Genomic DNA, 19,004 nt, shown 5'->3' with positions numbered 1-19,004 from the left:
AAGACGAGGGTCAGTCTGGAGCTGGTCAGGAAGTAGTTGGCATAGTAACCCATAAAACATTCGGTGCAACATAGTAGTGTCACCTACTGCTCTACGGTGACCCAAAGGCTGGATTTGAAGAGAGGAAAGTTCTTCTCCAGGGAGATCGATGATGCGAGCAGCACGCCTCTGGACTGCATCTAGTTAAGTTTTTACAGTGATGTAGGAGTTGCTCCATGCCAAACTGTGCTAGCATACTCCATCTTAGATCTGACCATACTCTTACACATTATGGCTCTCTGATCTGGCACCAAGTAGGGTGCAGCACGGCGGGGGAGACCATGAGCAGTAGCAGTAGCATCAACATCAAAAACAGCGGCATTGTCGTCTACCAATTTCCAATTGCATGTCACTACTCCGCCTATAACTTTACTTTATAATTATCTTCTTTTTTTTTATCTTCTAGGGACATTTATATCTGAAGACGATACTGGTCTTAGTGCAATCGTAGGCTCTGCTGCTTTTAATGTGTTTGTAATCATAAGTTTTTGCTGCTTCTTTGCTAAAACGGTAAGTACGTATTGAATGAAAAAATTTGAATTGTACTGGAGTACCCTCTAAATTATCACACTGAAGTTAATGCGTAAAGCCAAAAGAAAAGAGCAAATACTTATTTCATTTGGTAACTGCTTTTTACTATGATATCTTCTCTGAGTTTTCCGCTCGCCCCGCTGAAGGGGAAGAATCCATGCAGTAGTACTTTGTATATCACCCGCTACGGTTAGGCACCACATCCAATTTGGTCCTATAGAACTATCGGTGCCCGGTTAAAGTTACACAAAGAAACGTATAAAAAACGTATGAAAGACGTATAAAGTTGTTCTCTAAAACAGAGTTTTCTCAGTAATCAAATATCGCAGCAAGTGAAATGTTGGTGCATTGGATGTAGCTTAACATTTTTCTTGTGTGTTTATACAAATTTTTAGAATAATCCTTCGTTTTAAAGCCGTTTTTCGCACCATATTCACAAGATCAAAAACACGTTCCATGACGTTTTTTTTCAAATGTGCGCCCCGTATAAAACCACGCCGAGCGATTTTTTTCTTCTTTTTTGTATTGTACTACAAATCGATTAAAGAAATAATGTTGTCATGGGGAAGAACCAAATGCAGTACCGATTAAATTTTAAAAGCCCGTTTTTGGGGAACATTTTCGAGAATCTTGCCTGAGAAAAAACTGTTTTGTGAAATTATCGATATCTTGATTACGGGACGGTAATTTAGACATCTGAATACCTACATTATTTCTCAACATTCTGCCAATTGCTATCCCATTTGATTTTCACTCCAAATTGAAGCTAGTATTGCAAAAAACGAAGTGTTTCCTCCATCAGTTCGTTCAAAATTTCAGCGCCGACATGCGTGTTTATTCTAAGAGCCATTGTGCGGACGCGATTGTAATCACGTAATTGCATCCAATTATAGTTATATGTATCCGCTTTGAGAGCAGTCAATTGCGTGAGGTGATATATGGCCGAGTAGATAGAGCGTTGGACTGGGAATCTGCTATGATCTATTTTTGTGGGTTCGAGTCCCCGTGTGGCTGAATTTTCTTTCTTTTTTCTCTCTTTTCTCATTTTTACTTCCTTTCTAATTTCCTCTTTTCTTTCTCCCTTTCTTTTTTCATATTGTCTTTCATTTCTTTCTTTCATTTCTTTCATTTCTTTTTTTTTCTTTTTTTTTCTTTCTTTCTTTCTTTCTTTCTTTCTTTTGGTTCTTTTCTTTCTCTCTCTTTTCTTTCTTTTTCACTATTTCTTTATTCTTTCTTGCTCCTTTCTTTTTAGTTTTATTTGATTGATTCGCTGACTGCAGTGAATCGTGATTGATTGTTTTTCACTTTATATAATTCAGAAATTTGTAGGCCTGCTAAGTCTGTCTTGTTGATATTCTTCACAAATTCGATTTGCAAATAATTGCTTTTTGATATTGTTGTTGATGTTATTGTTGTACCCTATTACATTGTAATCAGGGGAATAGCAGCATTGATTTCATCAAAGATATCAAGGCTATAAATTCAAAATGAACACATTTTCCAGGGCGTACTACATGTTAGCTTGACGAAGTGCCCCCAATCAATTTTAAAATTTATAAAATCCTTATGAAAATTGCCGAAAACGGCTTGTGTCCCCTCGGCATGGCGCCCCTCATGACCCCAGCCCTCCAGCCCCCCCTCCGCGACTCACGAGCTACGGGCACGAGCTAAGCCAAGTTTCAGGCTTTCATGTCTTGACCGTGGATCGATATTTTATTGTAAGTAGGCCTACGTCCCGGTACGCTTCTTCATTTTCTGCATGGCTGTTTCTGTTATGAACTTACACCCCTCTGAAATCAAGCGCATGGAAAACTCTCGGCTAACCTTAAGGGTGGACGAGGTATTATTGGTCGAAGCAACCAAAAAAATCGATTCTCATTGTCTAAATCAATATATTATTGAATAATAACACTTGGATGTTTTGCAAAAGTGCATTCTACAAATCATATACTTTGAAAACTTGCTTAATTTATTGTTGCTAATGAGTTATGTACATTTAAAAAAAGTGTTGTTGTTTGATCCCTTTTAACAACATAACTCAAGAACCACAGGATCTACAAAAGTATATCTGTGATATTTGGATTCTTCTACATGCTCGCTATGAATTGAGCAATGCAATTTATGCCAAACCTCACTACCATTCGCAAGATGCTGTGAACTACCAAATCGCAACAATTTAAAAATAGTTGGTAACCTTAAGTACCGATGACTCTTAACATCACTCCCTGGAGATGTAATAAATTGTATCAAACATAATAATTAACTGTTGCATAGTGTTATTGTTTTTCATTTAAATCAAAAACGAATGCACTGTACAAACGTTCAGGGTAAGATAAAAAGTGTGCCATCGGTACATCTTCGGGCACCGATAGCGCTATAGGACCAAAAAGATTAAATTAGTCAAATTGGTCCTCTATTCTTAATGTTAGAAATTTAAAGAGTAGGGTTACCATAATGGTATTTTCTACTTGTTTTCATTCAGGCGGTACCACTGACAGGGTGGCCTTTATTTCGAGATGGTGTGTGCTACATTATAAGTGTGTTACTGCTTGTAATAACTATATATGACTCACAAGTGCAATGGTAAGTATAGATAATACATATACGCGAACCATGATGCAGTCATGTCTACAGTAGAATTCACCGCGACCTTTCCAGGACTTAAACCCCATTAAAAGCTATTAAACCAAGATAACACTCATTGAAAACATCTCAACTGATTAAATCAGATCTTCTCTGGTTGTGCACATGTGTCTGTTTTATATGTGCGGTATCAATGGGAAGAGCACTGTGTATTGTGTATAGGAAAACGGACAGTAACTGCAGTATGCAAAACTAGAGTATAAAGGAAATGAATGAATGGGGTGAGGCAGAGGAAAAGGTAAACAGCGAGGTAGCGATCCAGAGAGACAAAGAGATATACACACACTCCGACAGATATATAGGAGAGAGGAGATAGGGAGAGACGCGTAGAGAGGGGAGAGAGAGAGCGGGAGAGAGTAGGGGATAGAAGGGAGAGAGAGCTAAAAATGGAAGTGGGATCCTATAATTGGCTTGTTGAATCATCCGCAGTCCCAAAGACCCCCCTGGGGTTTGCCTGTTTACCCAAAAGACCCATATTGTTAATGTTTTCCCCAAATATCCCCTTCCCCTCCCCCCTTTTTTTTTTTGGTTAATTTTAATTTTCCCTGTTTTTAGGATATTAGGACTCCAATTTGATGGCATCTACTAGCAAAAGACCAACATTTTGTTAGCATTGCCTCCCGAAAAAACCCTATATTTTACATGTTTTTTTCCCAAAGCCCCCATGTTGAAAGTTGCGGACGCACAAGCATGTCACTTTATTATTGGACCGCCCCCCCCCCCCGAGCGTGGTTCTTTTCACGCGATTCACAGGGCGTGCGTGTCGCGGTGCATCGACTTGTGCCCAATTTCCACGGTAATCCATAAATCATTTCTTTCTGGTTTTTTTCAGGTGGGAGGGACTAATTATGATAGTAGGCTACCTTTTATACATTCTTCTCATATACTTCAACTCATTCTTCTCCGAAAAGGCCGCCCATTGGTTACATCCCGAAAGGACCAAAGAGACAGATACGACGTCTCTGATTGGACAAGGAAACTTAGAGACGTCATACGGAGCGTCAGGGGAACGCGAGAGGGAGAGTTCATTTTCTAAGCCTTGCAGTGAAGTAAATGAGGAGAGAAGCCAAGAAAAAGATCAGAATGGGTTTATTCGATCAGATAAGTCAGATCGTAAGTTTGCACATTGTAGATTAATAGAGGTTGCCGTGATCGTACGCCTGTCTATCTATTCAAAATCACTCTGCTGTATGGAAGCGAGGTCGCGTATTTTGCCCGTTTTTAAGATTTGGCACGTACGAGATGAACGTGGAGACAACGTTGAAAATGCACAAAATTTGTCCATTTAACAATATATTACAGACATTCAATGAATATATGAATGTGGTGGTCCTTAATCTACCAAAATATTTGTTTTTGTGGCAACCATAATATTTGGGTACCACTGAAATACAATTAATTTTAAGCAGCATGTTAACCTTGGTTTTTAGTTATCATCAAAAACATGTTGTATTGAAGTAGACGTATTGACCCGGAGACCACTAAATTTCAAGTGTTCCGCCCTCTTTTGACCAGATCAGATGTTAGTCTTTGTTCCAGCCGCCTTGATCTCCTTCGTGATGAAGGAGTACAATCCAGCTTGGAACCGAGACTAGCAATATGTACGTACGTTTATGGAAAATTGCAATCTCTCTAATGTGAACAAAGAAGTGGTGTATTTGCGTCTTTGCCTCTTGTAAAACACTCAAAATTGATATCCTGCCCAAAAGTGTCTCTTTTTGATATACCACTTCACATTTGCACATTAAAGAAGATATTATATAGTCCTTTTCTGGCGCATGTGTGTAAATATATGTCATGGTTTTGTCTGCTGAAAACGGTCAAATACCCAATAAGTAGCATCTACAGCACATGGTGTATTCTGGGATGCTGTGAAAATCTGCTTTGGTGCATTTATAAATTATATATAATGAGTATGAAAAAATACGGTCAAATAGACCTAATCATACAAATAGGTTGTTTAGAGCAGTCAAGCAATATATTTTTTACAGACCAAAAAGTCAAATATTATTTGGTAATAATTTGTGTCAAACGATGAGCATATACTTATATATACATTAGTTACTTGGATTTGCACAAACCCTACCTTAACATTTATTCACCGTGACCTTTTTTTACCTCTCCAGCGATGGATAGTCCAATTTCTGAATACAAACAGTCCTATGAATTTCCAGAAGTGTTTACCCCTCCGGAAGGCATAGTATACCGTGGTCTCTGGATACTGGGCTTACCGACAATCGTATTGATGTATATAACAATACCAGACGTTACACAACCAAGATGGCGAAAATATTATTTCGTATCTTTCTTCATGTCGTTGGTGTGGTTGATGGGGACGTCGTATGTACTTTATTGGATGATAGTGGTTATGGGTAAGTTTTGACTCCGCTCCTTTAGCGACATTTTGAGTGCATTGTAGCCGACGGCTACCCAACTAAAGGCTGCTAGTCAGGTGTAGGAATGCGTGAATTTGGATTCCTCTATAATGCACTCAAAATGTGAAATGATTCGGCCTTGGCGGAAATTTTAAACTGCATTCCATCACCCGTTTTACACCTTCCGCGAAAACACAGGTAGACAAAAGAATGATTAAAGTTTACAGCTTATTTATGGTCTATTCGCTGTTGAAGTGACATAATAATCGGATTAACTACACGCGGTATCTATGCATTGATGTACTTGCGAACAAAAGGACTATGTATGAATAGATGCGACGGGATTATCTGCGGAATTATCTCCATTATATATATTATTAGCTATTATTCTATTAACCCTCCTCGTCCTTGCATCTTCTCTAGGTGTTAGGCGGCTTTTATTTGCACAATTGGACGCTCAAAACACCAGGGTGGTGCTAGCGGCTACCCAAAGATGTCCGACCAAATCCTGACCATGACTTGGCTCGTTGGATTCGTCTATAAATGTTTGACATACATTGTTATCGGCAATTGTTTGACAAACGTTTTATTAGCAATGTATATTAAATGGATTAAATAAATGTTTGGCAAACAATTAATAGATACGTTTTGTTAATAATTTGTAGAAATTGTTTGATAGTAACTTTTTTTAAACATTTATCTTACGTTTTGTCAAGAAAATCATCAAATTGATGTTTGTAAATTTTCAGCAAATAAAAATTTTGACCAAAAATTGCATTTTTGACCAAAAGTCACATTTTTGACTAAAAATTACATTTTGAGTTTGATTAAAAATCACATTATTTTGACCAAGAATCACATTTTTGATCAAAAATTACCAAAAATCAAATTTTTGACAAAAAAATAACATTCATAAATTAAACATCACATGTAGGAGATTAAGGTCATGTCTTGTAGTGAGCTATAGTGTATGGATTTCAACTGGAATAGCCCAATCGACATGAAGGTAGGATAACACGTCTTGTTGTCTTCCACGACTCCTTCTCGTCTTCATCAAATCACTTCAAATCAAAATAATAAAAATACATGCAAATAGTTGTATATTTAAAATGGCATCTTTCTTTATAGGTTACACGTTTGATATCCCGGATACCGTAATGGGAATAACGTTACTAGCAGGAGGAACAAGCGTTCCCGATTTACTATCTAGTGTCATCGTCGCAAGGCATGGTAAGCTTGGTGACGCAACTTTAGATAAAGTTTGTAGGCTCCCTCGTCTTTGTTCGTTGTTTTCCAACTCCTCATTGTTTGATCAATGCTGCTATTGCAGCATTTTCAAGCAACTAGATGTACGCTGTAACTCTGCATCGCACCATTGATTATTAAAGAATAGGCATAAAGACCTGGATCGTAACTCTATGGAAATGTCACATAATTTATGCAGAGTCCATGTACATTTATACGTTTCGCTCGCACCTGTACGATTAGTGTCTTTGAAAAGAGCCGTATTGTATTCAATCTAGGATTGCACACACCCCTGTTTGTAAATACGTTCAAACGAGGACCTCGACTTTAGAAGGATCTAACCGAGGACTTACACACCCGTTTTTAATCGACACACCGTGGACCTCACGCAAACACACCAGACAACTTACTATCCAACTGAGACCCGTCCTATACCGCTATGGGGGACCTGTCTTATATGCTATCTTATATGCATATTTGCATCATTTACGTCATCCTGGGCCTAGTTTCAAACCGAGGACGTCCTCGTTTGGAGGTGTGTCCTCGTTTTACGGTGTGTATCCATATGTAGGTCCTCGTTAGACGGCATTTACAAACGCATACACATACACACCCCCACCCCTGTGTGTGTTTGTCGCCAACTGAGGATATTGTGCTTTGCTATCTAACCGAGGACGTGTGTATGATGTTTTCATCGCCTAACCGTGGACTAAAATGGCGGATTTTTTTGTGTATAATACGAAACGGAATTTTAGCCATCACCTGCGGACGGTAGTTTTTACACGTGTGGTCCTCGGTTTAACGCAAATAGCGTTATAAAGCATTTAGCATGCATTTGAGGTCTTTTGCAGCAGTTTGAGATTGCGGACTGTCCTCGGTTGGAAGTAATTCCGCAGTTTAGGGTGAAAAATCTTGTGTGTGTTCTCGTTTGCCCTCAAACACGTACGCATATTGACAAGTGTTGAGTAAAGCCTACTTATAGTGCTGGGCAATACATTCAAAAAAAAAATTCACCTATCGCTATGGTAATCAATACTTCTACGGCAAATATACAATTTCGGAAAATCCTGAGAGCTTTTGATAGATAACTCTTTACATGGCGAATACCGTTACTGCGCATTGGAAAACTGCGCAGTAACTGTTCTCCGACGGGACGTATGTATGGTTAAATCACAAATAAAAGGCTTTCGAGATTTATGGTCTATATTACTAGCACATCATTTACCATGATATCGTCAAGCATAATCAGATGATAAAATGTGTCCAACAGTAAATGTCAAACTGGTAGAAATGTATCAGAACATGTATATGCGCAGATTTAGGGTTTCTCTACCGGAAGCCACTTTATGCCGAAATTCCTTCCCACAATGCAATATGCGTAATGTATAACAAATGAGGATTAACCTCCAAGTCTAACTGTACATAATGCAATTCGCCTATCGCATTGTGGGAATGAATTTCAGCACAAATTGCCTTCCGGTACTAAGAAACACTGAAATCCGCATGTTGATGTAGCCTACCAACTAAGCTTATTTTTGTTTCCTGTTCACCTAACTCAAATTTCCAGGTTTCGGTGATATGGCGCTCTCCAATGTGATAGGCAGCAATCTATTTGATGTTTTAATATGTCTTGGTCTACCCTGGTCCATCAAAGCTCTCGTCTTTGAACCAGTTACCATAGCAACAGACGGACTTACTTTTACCTCGATCACATTGATGTTAACTGTATTGATAGTTGTCATAGCCATTCATGTCAACGGGTGGAAGCTGAACATCAAATTGGGCGTTCTATGTTTCGCCATATATGTTGTTTTTATCACTTTTGCTATTTTGAGAGAACTTGGAATAGTCGGTGGAACGGTACCGCCATTTTATTGTCCTGGGCCACCATAGATGAAATTTGATGTATCCCGGGTCATGACGTTTGATGTTAAATATTCTACACGCTGAAACCGGGGTTGTTGGCATGCACATCGTGAAGTGTTATAGTGTAAAGAATTTGTGCCAGAAAATGTTTCGCGTGCGTTGTGCCGAAAGGTAAGACAGATACATGCCCGTGGAGGAAACTGGGCATACTGCAGTTACTGTTCATTTTCCTATACACAATACACAGTACTCTCACCATTGACGCGCGACCTCTACAAACAGTGTATGTTATAGGTATAGGGCGTTGCCTAGTTATCGTCACTGTGTGAAAAATAACCGGCCAATATGTATAGTACTCTCTGAAATTCTAGAAAATATAGTTTTGTAACATGTCCTAAATTTTAGCTAATTTAGGTGTTTAGAAATATTCGCACTTTGGTGTTTTATGAAGGAAGGGCACGGCACGGCCTGCAAAATTTTCTGTGTAAATCGAATGCATCTTTTACTGACTATCACTCACTTGTGTACCGCTCTCTTGCGAAGGGCATTAAAGCTAAACCACTTGACGGATATTTTTTGTTAATCAAGAATAATTAATACATTACATGTAGGCTAAAAACTGAGTAGGTTGGACATCTGCAAATGGTCGTACCTCCCTGATATGTAAATGACAGAGAACACCAAAAAAATTAAGAAATTATTTCCAAACCGTGTTGAGTCTACAACCTTTATGTTTCTCATTTTCAAGAATGCTGGTTAACAATATGCAGACTATTGTATTGTTATCTTGCGTTTGCTTTATAATCGTTCACCCAACTGAAACTATAATACCAGCTCATTGCAATATCGCACAGGTAAAACAGAAACATGTGTAGTGTGGATTTAATCAGAGAAGCTCTGATTTAACATAATTGAGCTGTTTCCAATGAGTGTTATCTTGGTTTAATAGCTTTTAATGGGGTTTAAGTCCTGCAAAGGTCGTGGTGAATTCTACTGCGTCATGGAACTATCCGTCTAATCCGCCCTATGCCAAGTCCGCCCTACTACTAAATGAGTGTTAAGTCACAAGTTGGTAGTTTCCAGACATCCTTGCTGATTGCCGCGCACCTGTAGTATATCCTTTGTGAATGGCCAATTGTGGCCCATTCACATACTACTAAACAGGTGCGTGTGAAACAAAGAACACCAACGCAGTAGCCAGGGCATTTCAAAGCTACCAATCTTGCGACTTTATGCTCATTTCGTGGTAGCAGGTCACACATTACAATATAGATGCTACCTTTTTACTTGGAAGATATATGCTGCTGAATTAATCTGTGCACAAAGTACACAATCATAACAAATAACTGTGTCTTTCCCCGGGGATGGGGAAGGGTTCTTTGACAAATTTTGTACGGGATGAGCCATGACTTCCGGATGCTGAATTTCTCTATACCTACTTTATGTTTTTGCAATCCATCAGTATATCAATTGTTAAAAAAAAAGTTTGCCCAAATTGGGTACATTTAATGTCACTTTTGCCCAAATGTACTTCATTTAAAACTCTGTTCAAGGCCAATAATGAAAGTTAAAGCACTATTCAACTAAGCCAGTAAATTCTCTAAAACAACTTAAATGTATTTTCTAAAACAATAGTTAGATAGAGCATGGGTGTAATTACAATTATTTTGACACCTTGCAGAGGTGATACAATGAACATTCACAAAGTTATTTGAAGTATGGTAAACCATGGTATTCAAAATAGAGCTGAGAGATATTTGTGGAATTTTATGTAAGTAATGTAATGTTTTCCCGTACCAAAGAAAGGAAAAACCGCTATTGGACCATTTTTGTGGTAGAATTGTCCATATATTCCACAAGAATCAATAGTGGTGGGTTTAAAATTAAAACAAAATAAAAGCCATGAATTTGTACACAATTATCAAATCCACTGCCCGATCGCTACGCAACGTCAAAAATGTTTAAATCAGTGATAGTGTACATGTACTAATATATGATTTTGATAATATCTAAAGAGTTCTATAAAAGATTCCAAAGAATTATATTATTGTGTTATGTGACTTTACGTTCGGGACATCTGCAATAGTTATCGTGAAATATATTTGAAATAATGTGAAATGTTGTGAAATATTGTAATATATTGTGTATATTGTGATTAATGTGAAATATTGTGTAATATTGTGTAATATATTCACTTTTGGTCGATCATCATACAAACATAATCACCATTCATTTCAGAAAAGTATATTAAGAAAATATCAAAAGTCTCCAAAGGTCCCAAGTAGTGGAACAATGCCTAGGTCAAATTATATATCTTTTTAATCCGAAAGGAATACATTGGTATGATTTTTAACAATTGACAAAATTTGAATTTCACGCCTATATAAGCGGATATTTTTCTTAAATGAATGGCGATTAAATAGCTTCTGATGCAATTAGTGGTGGGTGATTGCTTAATTTGATTGACCTATAATCCTGTCCCACATAACAAGGACTATTTAACCCATTTAATCTTGCAATGAGACTGTACAGTGTAGGAAATTTTTATTCTTTTTTCTAATCATGTTTACTATTGGATTCTAGCCATCACATGATTATAATAGTCTTAATTGATTGGTGGGCAAGGTCAGTCAGTTGTTTACCAAGTGATAAGGCTCAACATAATAGAAAAATACACTGGATATTTCACACAGCCGATTTACTTACAAATGAAACCACAGATCCTTGACGCCCATGCTATCAGCATTAAGATGGTCGCAACGGCAAATTATACAGTAGTCCTACTACTCCTGAGTCAGAAAAATACAGCACTTACTTTTCCGACATTGACCAACTGTTGAATTTTAATATTCATTCTCAGTCTGGTCGAAAAAAGAAGAGAACCCTGGCTCTTGTAAAATCATTGTCTTTTTTAACCCTGAAAATTTAGCGCTTAGAATATTGACTAGAGTAATTATTATCTCAACAATCTGCAATGACACAACAAGATCTAAATGTATTATATATTAATGTAATACTTATATCTTTATTTTGTTATTATATAATGTGAAGATGTAAAGAGTCTGTACTTGATAATGGCTGAAATAAACAAAAACAGTATATTTTAAGCTTTTGTTTTTGTTTGTTTGCAATTTTACTTGTGAACTTCCTCCTGAACTCTGCATAGTGGCGAATATGTATTCGTCTAAGTAAACATAATTTTGCACCAGGTTCGCCGTCGCAAATGATAAAAGAGACAAGTAGAAAAAGTGATCCCGTCTGGGAATCGAACCTAGGACTTCAGGTTTACGAGACCTGTGCCTCAACTACTCGGCCACAGGAGCTTCATGATTAGGCTGGTAGAAATTCGAACTCATAAGCGGTCACCTAAACTTATCTCTTCCCCGCAAATAGCCCATAGTAGTGTTTTTACTCGTCTGTTTGTAAAAGTAATGCTACTTTTCACTGACCTCTTTTGAATTAGAGTATAAACATCAGACGATATCGTCAAATTACTGCTCAAAGTACCTGTTACTTCGATTTACGGGAAGAGGATGGTGTCATGCTATTTCCAGCTGGGTAGAATGACCGTAAACCATTTTTCCCGTAGTGAGATTTGAAGCTAGTATTTCAATCCCTCTTGATATAGACGAATCCAACGAGCCAAAAAGTCATGGTCAGGATTTGGTCGGCCATTACTGGGTCCCCATTATCATTCTTTTGTCTACGTGTAAGAATGCAGTTTAAAATACCCTCCAAGGCCGCATCATTTCACAGTGAGATGGAGCTGAGGGGGACCCAGCTATGGCTGCCATTGAGGTGTAGGAATGCGTCAAATTGGATTCGTCTATAATGAGCATGATGAGTACAAAAAAGTCCGCTTAGAATACTGTGTCAATAACAATGGGTTTACACCACCGCTTTACCCACCCACTTCAGATACATTGGCTTACAAAAGCCAAGTAAAACATCTTTCAGCCCTTATATTGGACAGGTCAATGAGAAAAATATAACTTTTGGTGGGCAAAACGCGGGGATGTTACAGGTGAAGTGATTGGACCATCCCATAATACAGAGAAAATGGCCATTATTCATAAAACAGTGGTTTCTTAGGTGAATTAGGTAGTGTTTAGGGCTAGATGTCGTCAATAATAATTTACTGCTTCAACCAAGCATTCATGATCGTGTTGCCCGTCGGATCAACAAACTTTTCCCGTGCCAATCTTTTGATTGTCTGAGAAGTCTGATACCGAAAATCAGGATTTGGTGACAAGATAATGTCTTGAAACAACCTCGCCAATTCTTCGGGGCCCTGCGTTTCATTTCCTATGACGATTTCCGGGTCAGAGGTGAGCATATCAGTGACGATCTTTCGCTCTTCTTCTCCTGGGATTGTTCTGGCTGCTTTTGTATATAGAGCACTAGGGTTGTCACCATAGGGTAGAGTCATCTTTGTCGCGACGTAACCAGGCTCGATTACAGAAACCCTGTTAATAAATAAATAGAAATTATTACAAATATGTCAAGTCGGTGGTTTATAAGTGAAAAATTGATCATGTTAATAACTTGGCTCAGAACAGTGACATCATAAATAAAAGGTTCCTTCTATATATCTTTCAAGGTGAGGGAGACGCTAATTAGAGTATAGTAGGTTTATGAAGATTCTGGTTCAACGCTCGGTCAGTAGAAGTGTATTATTTGCCCTGCAATGGGTATTATCGCCAGGGTGTTATCATTTTGCTTTAATAGGGACTGTGCAATGAGCCTGTGGGGGTAACATTTTCAAAACGGTGTGCCAAAATTGCTTGCCCCCTTCCTCTTTTTAAGTCTTAGTTTTACGGGCATCTATTATAGTGGTAGTAAGTATGAGCGGCGCTAGCCGCACATATTAACATAGCAACAATGTGCAAAATGCACTATAAGTACAAGGTGTGCTCTTATAGTAAGGTGCCCTGGTCTTACAAACCTGTCACCAGCTATTATTGGCGCTAATCCGGCTTGAAATCAGGGGTGGGGGCAACCGGCCTGAATTGTCAGAAAGTGGCTGAAAAGAACAAAAGTGGGTCATTTTGCCGAAAGGTTGGGGGCACGTCCCCTGCCTCCCCCCCCCGGATATTGACGTCTCGGCCAGAAATATGAACTGCCGTTCAATAAGGTAAATTAAAGCACTGCTAAAACAAGACGGTATGCTACTATATACAATAAAGCACATAATGCGTGACACGTACTTAATTCTAAGAGAGGTTGCGATTTCCAAACGTACGTATCGTACGCCCGAAGATCTATTCATACTCCCGTCTCATAAGAGTGATTTTGAATAGATGTACGGGGATATGATACGTACGTGTGGATATCGCAACCTTTCTATTAATAGTCCGATGTAGCGGCTAATTATTGTCGCCATCGGCGTGTCGTAGCGATTAAAATTTTCCGCAACGTCTTTCGCTGCAAACATCAAAACCGAAGGTTTACACTGTGGAGAACTGAAACGCAACATCTGTAGCAACAGAAAATCGCCGTCAGACTATGATCGCTCAGCCGTGACATGTACTTACCAGATGTTAAATTTCCTTAGTGGTGGAGCTATAGACTCACTGAAACCTTCCAGGGCAAACTTGGAGGCATGGTATTGTATACTGATAGGAGCCGCTGCAAGTTTGGAAAATCAGAAAGTCCTTGTTATATTTTCAATATCATGGTCTGTTTTGTTTGTCTGTTCAATAGCGAGGTATATCTTTACAACTCGAGGTAAATTTGCTTAAAGTGAGACAGTAAAATTATATTTGTTGTCTGTCCTCTTCAATCGGGGCCATAATGTTACCCCTGTCAATTAAAATAAGAAACCTTATGTTGATGCGAGATGTCAGCACTTGTTTATGGTGTGCTTTGTGTGTTGGTGTTTTTTTTAACGTTTTTTACGTTTTTTACGTTTGAATTGGGCTGTACCATGGTCGCTATCTATGATTTAAAAAAAAAGCAATTACCATGGAATCCAGATACACTTGAGATTTGAAGAATCTTGCCGCTCCGTTTCTCTTTCATGTGCGGGACTACTGCCCTAGTCATTCTGACGCATCCAAAATAGTTGATTTCCATGATGTCATAGAACGACTGAATTGAACCGGTTTCCCACCAGGGTGCAAAAGCTACACCTGCGTTATTAACTGGAAAGAAATTTTGAATTTTGCTCAATACGCGGTTTTAGGGTTTCTCTACCGGAAGTCAATTTGTGCCGAAATTCCTTCCCACAATGCAATATGCGTATTGCATAACAAAGGAGATGGATTAACCTCCGAACTGTATCTATTGTTATGCAAAACGCTTATTGCATTGTGGGAAGGAATTTCGGCACAAATTGACTTCCGGTAGAGAAACCCTAAATCCGTGTATTGTCGAAATCCGAGCTTTCGGGAGGTCATCAATTCGCCATGATAATATTATACTGTATTCGCGCAAAAGCGAAACGTCCACTGACGCCACACAGTGTCATCGCCCCGATATCTTCATGGCAGAAATCACCATGGTAGATTGAATCCACTGCCACGCATGGCCATTATACATATCGACCTGTTTAATAGTTCAGTCGCATAATAGGCTGAAGGACATCTGACTAAGGCTACTGACAATAGCCCCGATTAGCTCGGTGACTAACCTCGCTGTGTGTCAGTCAAGCATCGTATGCCATAGGTCATATCCTTTTAGACAACCTTCACGATTGGCCTATACACTGCGCTATATAATTCGGCACATATAAATCAGAATTATTGCGGAATTATTGTCAGTTTTTGACTCAAGACGCAAGCTACTGTCTCAAAGCGCACGCTAGCGACTATCATATCTGTTCAAAATATATATTCATGTGCAAGGAACCACATCTGGTTTCTTTATACGAAATCATTTACGGGAGATATTCATCATTTTCTACACCGGTATCCAAAGATTTTCTTCTCATATCAAACTCATGCATAGCAAATTCACGTGTATCGATCCCGGGTATTTATTTTAGTATCCCTGCTGTACCAAGTAATTATTAGCCAGGCGATGTCGGTGTGCGCCATTCGACGATTCAACCATCTCGGAGAGTGTTTACTATATAAACCGGAGTCATAATCAGGTTACGGTCGTTAGCGATGACCACTTACGATTTGAACAATAAAATGGATTGTTTTTGTTGATTAAGTGCTATAATTTCAATAGCTCATCGCTGGCAAATAGATAAACCCAATCTGACTCATCAGATAAGATCGATGTATATAGCCTTGATGATAGGAAAGAACATTGCAGGCGCACAAGGTGATATTTGTCCACTTGGAGTAAATATTTTACAAGCACAAAATACTTCCGTGCAAGTACTACTGTACTGTTGTATTTAGCAAGGCAGCAGTTGGTCAGCACAGTTCTTGCAAAAAGTCCAAACAAGATATGGACTGGCCTAATTTAGGCATATTCGCATTCAAAAAAATCAAATTCACTGCGTCAACCTTTTATTATTAGCATACAGGATTACACGTATTGAATGTTCAACGGTTCAAACACACAAAGATATTGACTCGTATTAGTCGGAGGATATGCTGGACTCTAGACCCATTATACACATGTTAACATAATATTAACCGCAGAATGACATAGTAACTGATATGATGCAGGTCTTGACAATAGACAAAATACATTTATAAAAATATACATACCCCTCAATATCAAAAAACCTATGTAATGATCCCGAGGGTTTGGTTGGATGTACTATGATGCATAATGATTAAAATCTTACCCAAAACATCGATTTGCCCCTCATTGTTGACTATTTCCTTCACAGTTTTATCAATAGTTTCTTGCTTGGTAACATCCAATTCCCGAATAAACAGTGTATCGTTAAGAATATTCCCTGCCTCTGTTTTCAACTCCTCTTGTCTTGTCGCCATATTACGCATGGTAGCATACACCTTGAAGCGACATTGTGGATCTCGTGCAAGAAACAAAGCTGCTTCTTTGCCGATGCCTTGAGCACATCCTGTGATCAGAATAACTTGTGAAGCCATATTGTATGTGTGGTGCCAGAGCATATGTTAGGTAGCCAAACATCTGGTAAATACTATTTTGCTATATATTGGCTAAGTTCTACCAATGTTGACACTTTAGATATTTATCGTAACCTTCCTGTTTGTCATCGCTATAGACCGACACCACCCTACGCCATACATAAATTCGCCTAGCTACATTTCCCTATTTTGAAATTTTCAAAAAAGAAAATAAGGCACAGGAGGGCCTCGAACCCATGCCGCACACTGGGGCTATCATACTAATACCAATATAGTACCCGTGTACCAACGCGTTAAGGATACGATACATGATTTACCGACAAGTGACTCATTTCGGAATGCGATCATGAATTTTGAAAACTTCGAAACTTCCTTCGATTACGCGTCTAGCGCTTTACCGTTCGGCCACGGTGGCAGTTGAGTGGAGGAGTGTAATGATAAATGATAAATCTCATAATGCCATCTTTAGCCTTTTGTTTACTAAAAAGACGCGTTTTGTAAAGATAGATTAGCCGTTTTTATGCATAAAGAGCACGAACGTTTGGGAAAGGTTTCAAACAAATAATAAAGACACTGATGTGATGATGAAATTGCGAAAGTCGGGAAATATCTGCGTCGCAATGTTTTGTTTTGGTTTTAGGAATTTGACCTTAAAATTTACGACTTCATGACATTATCATTTGAAATCAACAAAAGATATTTCAACAGTATATGGCATCATTCTTTCTCTAGAATGTTTTATACATGTATGTGAAATAGCTTCAACAATGGTTCGCTGCATAATGGTAAAAACAGCCTTGACCTAAAAACGGGCGAGAGGTACCATATTTACGGATTCAGGCTAAATTTAAAATTGATATAAAACGTTTGTTTTTTGATCGATTACAAAAATTAATTTTTGTCATATAAAGAAATTGTGTCTGGCGTGAATTACACTACAGTTTTTATTCTTAGGGCTCTTTGACTTCTTCAAGTGATTTTTTTAATGACAGAGTGAATCCCCTGGCCCTCTATAATTACGCACAAAAGATCGAGTCCCCTTAAACGAATGAGCCATCGATTCTTAAGTAGCCATCTTGAAATTTGAAGCTATATACATAACAGCTATAACATCCTGGGTATAGAATTATTATTACTATTATTATTAGTATTATTGTTATTATTATTGTTATGTTATTGTTATTGTTATTGTTATTGTTATTGTTATTGTTACTGTTACTGTTACTGTTATTGTTATTGTTATTGTTATTGTTGTTATTGTTATTGTTATTGTTATTGTTATTGTTATTATTATTATTAGTAGTAGTAGTAGTAGTAGTAGTATTATTAGTATTATTATTATTAGTATTATTATTAGTATTAGTATTAGTAGTAGTAGTAGTAGTAGTAGTAGTAGTAGTAGTAGTAGTAGTAGTAGTAGTAGTAGTAGTAGTAGTAGTAGTAGTAGTCACCCAGTAGTAGTAGTCACCAGTAGTAGTAGTCACCAGTAGTAGTAGTAGTAGTAGTAGTAGTAGTAGTAGTAGTAGTAGTAGTAGTAGTAGTAGTAGTAGTAGTGGTAGTGGTAGTGGTAGTGGTGGTAGTGGTAGTGGTAGTGGTAGTGGTAGTGGTAGTAGTAGTAGTGGTAGTGGTAGTGGTAGTAGTAGTAGTAGTTAGTAGTAGTAGTAGTAGTAGTAGTAGTAGTAGTAGTAGTCACCCAGTAGTAGTAGTCACCCAGTAGTAGTAGTAGTAGTAGTAGTAGTGGTAGTGGTGGTGGTGGTGGTAGTGGTAGTGGTAGTGGTAGTGGTAGTGGTAGTGGTAGTGGTAGTGGTAGTGGTAGTAGTAGTAGTAGTAGTAGTAGTAGTAGTAGTACAATCAATATGAGGTATGCCATGGGCGAACTTCGCTATTCCGAAGGTTCGCTATTCCGAAGTTTCGCTATTCCGAAGGTTCACATTCCGAAAATTAAGAAGGTTCTCTATTACGAAGGTTCTCTATTCCGAAAACAGAAAAGGTTCTCTATTCCGAATATGAAAAAGGGTTGTCTATTCCGAATATGAAAATATGGGTTCTCTATTCCGAAAACGAAAGAAGGTTCTTTATTCCGAAATAAGTCACCGTGTTCTCTACTCCGAATATGAAAAAAGGTTCTCTATTCCGAATATGAAAAAAGGGTTCTCCATTCCAAAATCTAAAACGGGTTCTTTATTCCGAAATGAGGCCCGTAAAGGAAAGAAAAGAGCTTAGTTAGTATGTAAAACAGCTTAATAAGCAAAGAAAAGATACCTTAATGGATCCATAAAAAAGAGACCTC

At 38.2% G+C, this 19,004-nt stretch overlaps 2 protein-coding genes across 2 annotated transcripts in view; one reads left to right on the top strand and one right to left on the bottom strand.

Moving 5' to 3' along the window:
- LOC140171259 (sodium/potassium/calcium exchanger 5-like) overlaps nucleotides 1-9,115 on the top strand; it is a 69,793-nt gene extending 60,678 nt beyond the window's left edge. The window contains exons 5-10 of the mRNA XM_072194489.1: nucleotides 446-549; nucleotides 3,053-3,153; nucleotides 4,046-4,326; nucleotides 5,340-5,585; nucleotides 6,717-6,818; nucleotides 8,401-9,115. Coding sequence (XP_072050590.1) covers nucleotides 446-549; nucleotides 3,053-3,153; nucleotides 4,046-4,326; nucleotides 5,340-5,585; nucleotides 6,717-6,818; nucleotides 8,401-8,726 — 1,160 coding nt within the window. The 3' untranslated portion in view covers nucleotides 8,727-9,115. The remainder of the gene's footprint in view (nucleotides 1-445; nucleotides 550-3,052; nucleotides 3,154-4,045; nucleotides 4,327-5,339; nucleotides 5,586-6,716; nucleotides 6,819-8,400) is intronic.
- A 3,631-nt stretch (nucleotides 9,116-12,746) lies between these two features.
- Nucleotides 12,747-16,714, bottom strand: LOC140170716 (retinol dehydrogenase 8-like). The gene is made up of 4 exons (XM_072193951.1): nucleotides 16,447-16,714; nucleotides 14,663-14,842; nucleotides 14,234-14,327; nucleotides 12,747-13,165 (listed from the first exon to the last, which is right to left on the bottom strand). Exons 1-4 carry the CDS (start codon nucleotides 16,712-16,714, stop codon nucleotides 12,835-12,837), a joined length of 873 nt encoding a protein of 290 aa, XP_072050052.1. The 3' UTR covers nucleotides 12,747-12,834.
- Between the last annotated feature and the right edge of the window lie 2,290 nt (nucleotides 16,715-19,004).

Source organism: Amphiura filiformis, chromosome 15, assembly GCF_039555335.1.
Source record: "Amphiura filiformis chromosome 15, Afil_fr2py, whole genome shotgun sequence".
In the NCBI taxonomy this organism is placed as follows: domain Eukaryota; kingdom Metazoa; phylum Echinodermata; class Ophiuroidea; order Amphilepidida; family Amphiuridae; genus Amphiura; species Amphiura filiformis.
This window is presented reverse-complemented; position numbering and strand designations above follow the sequence as displayed.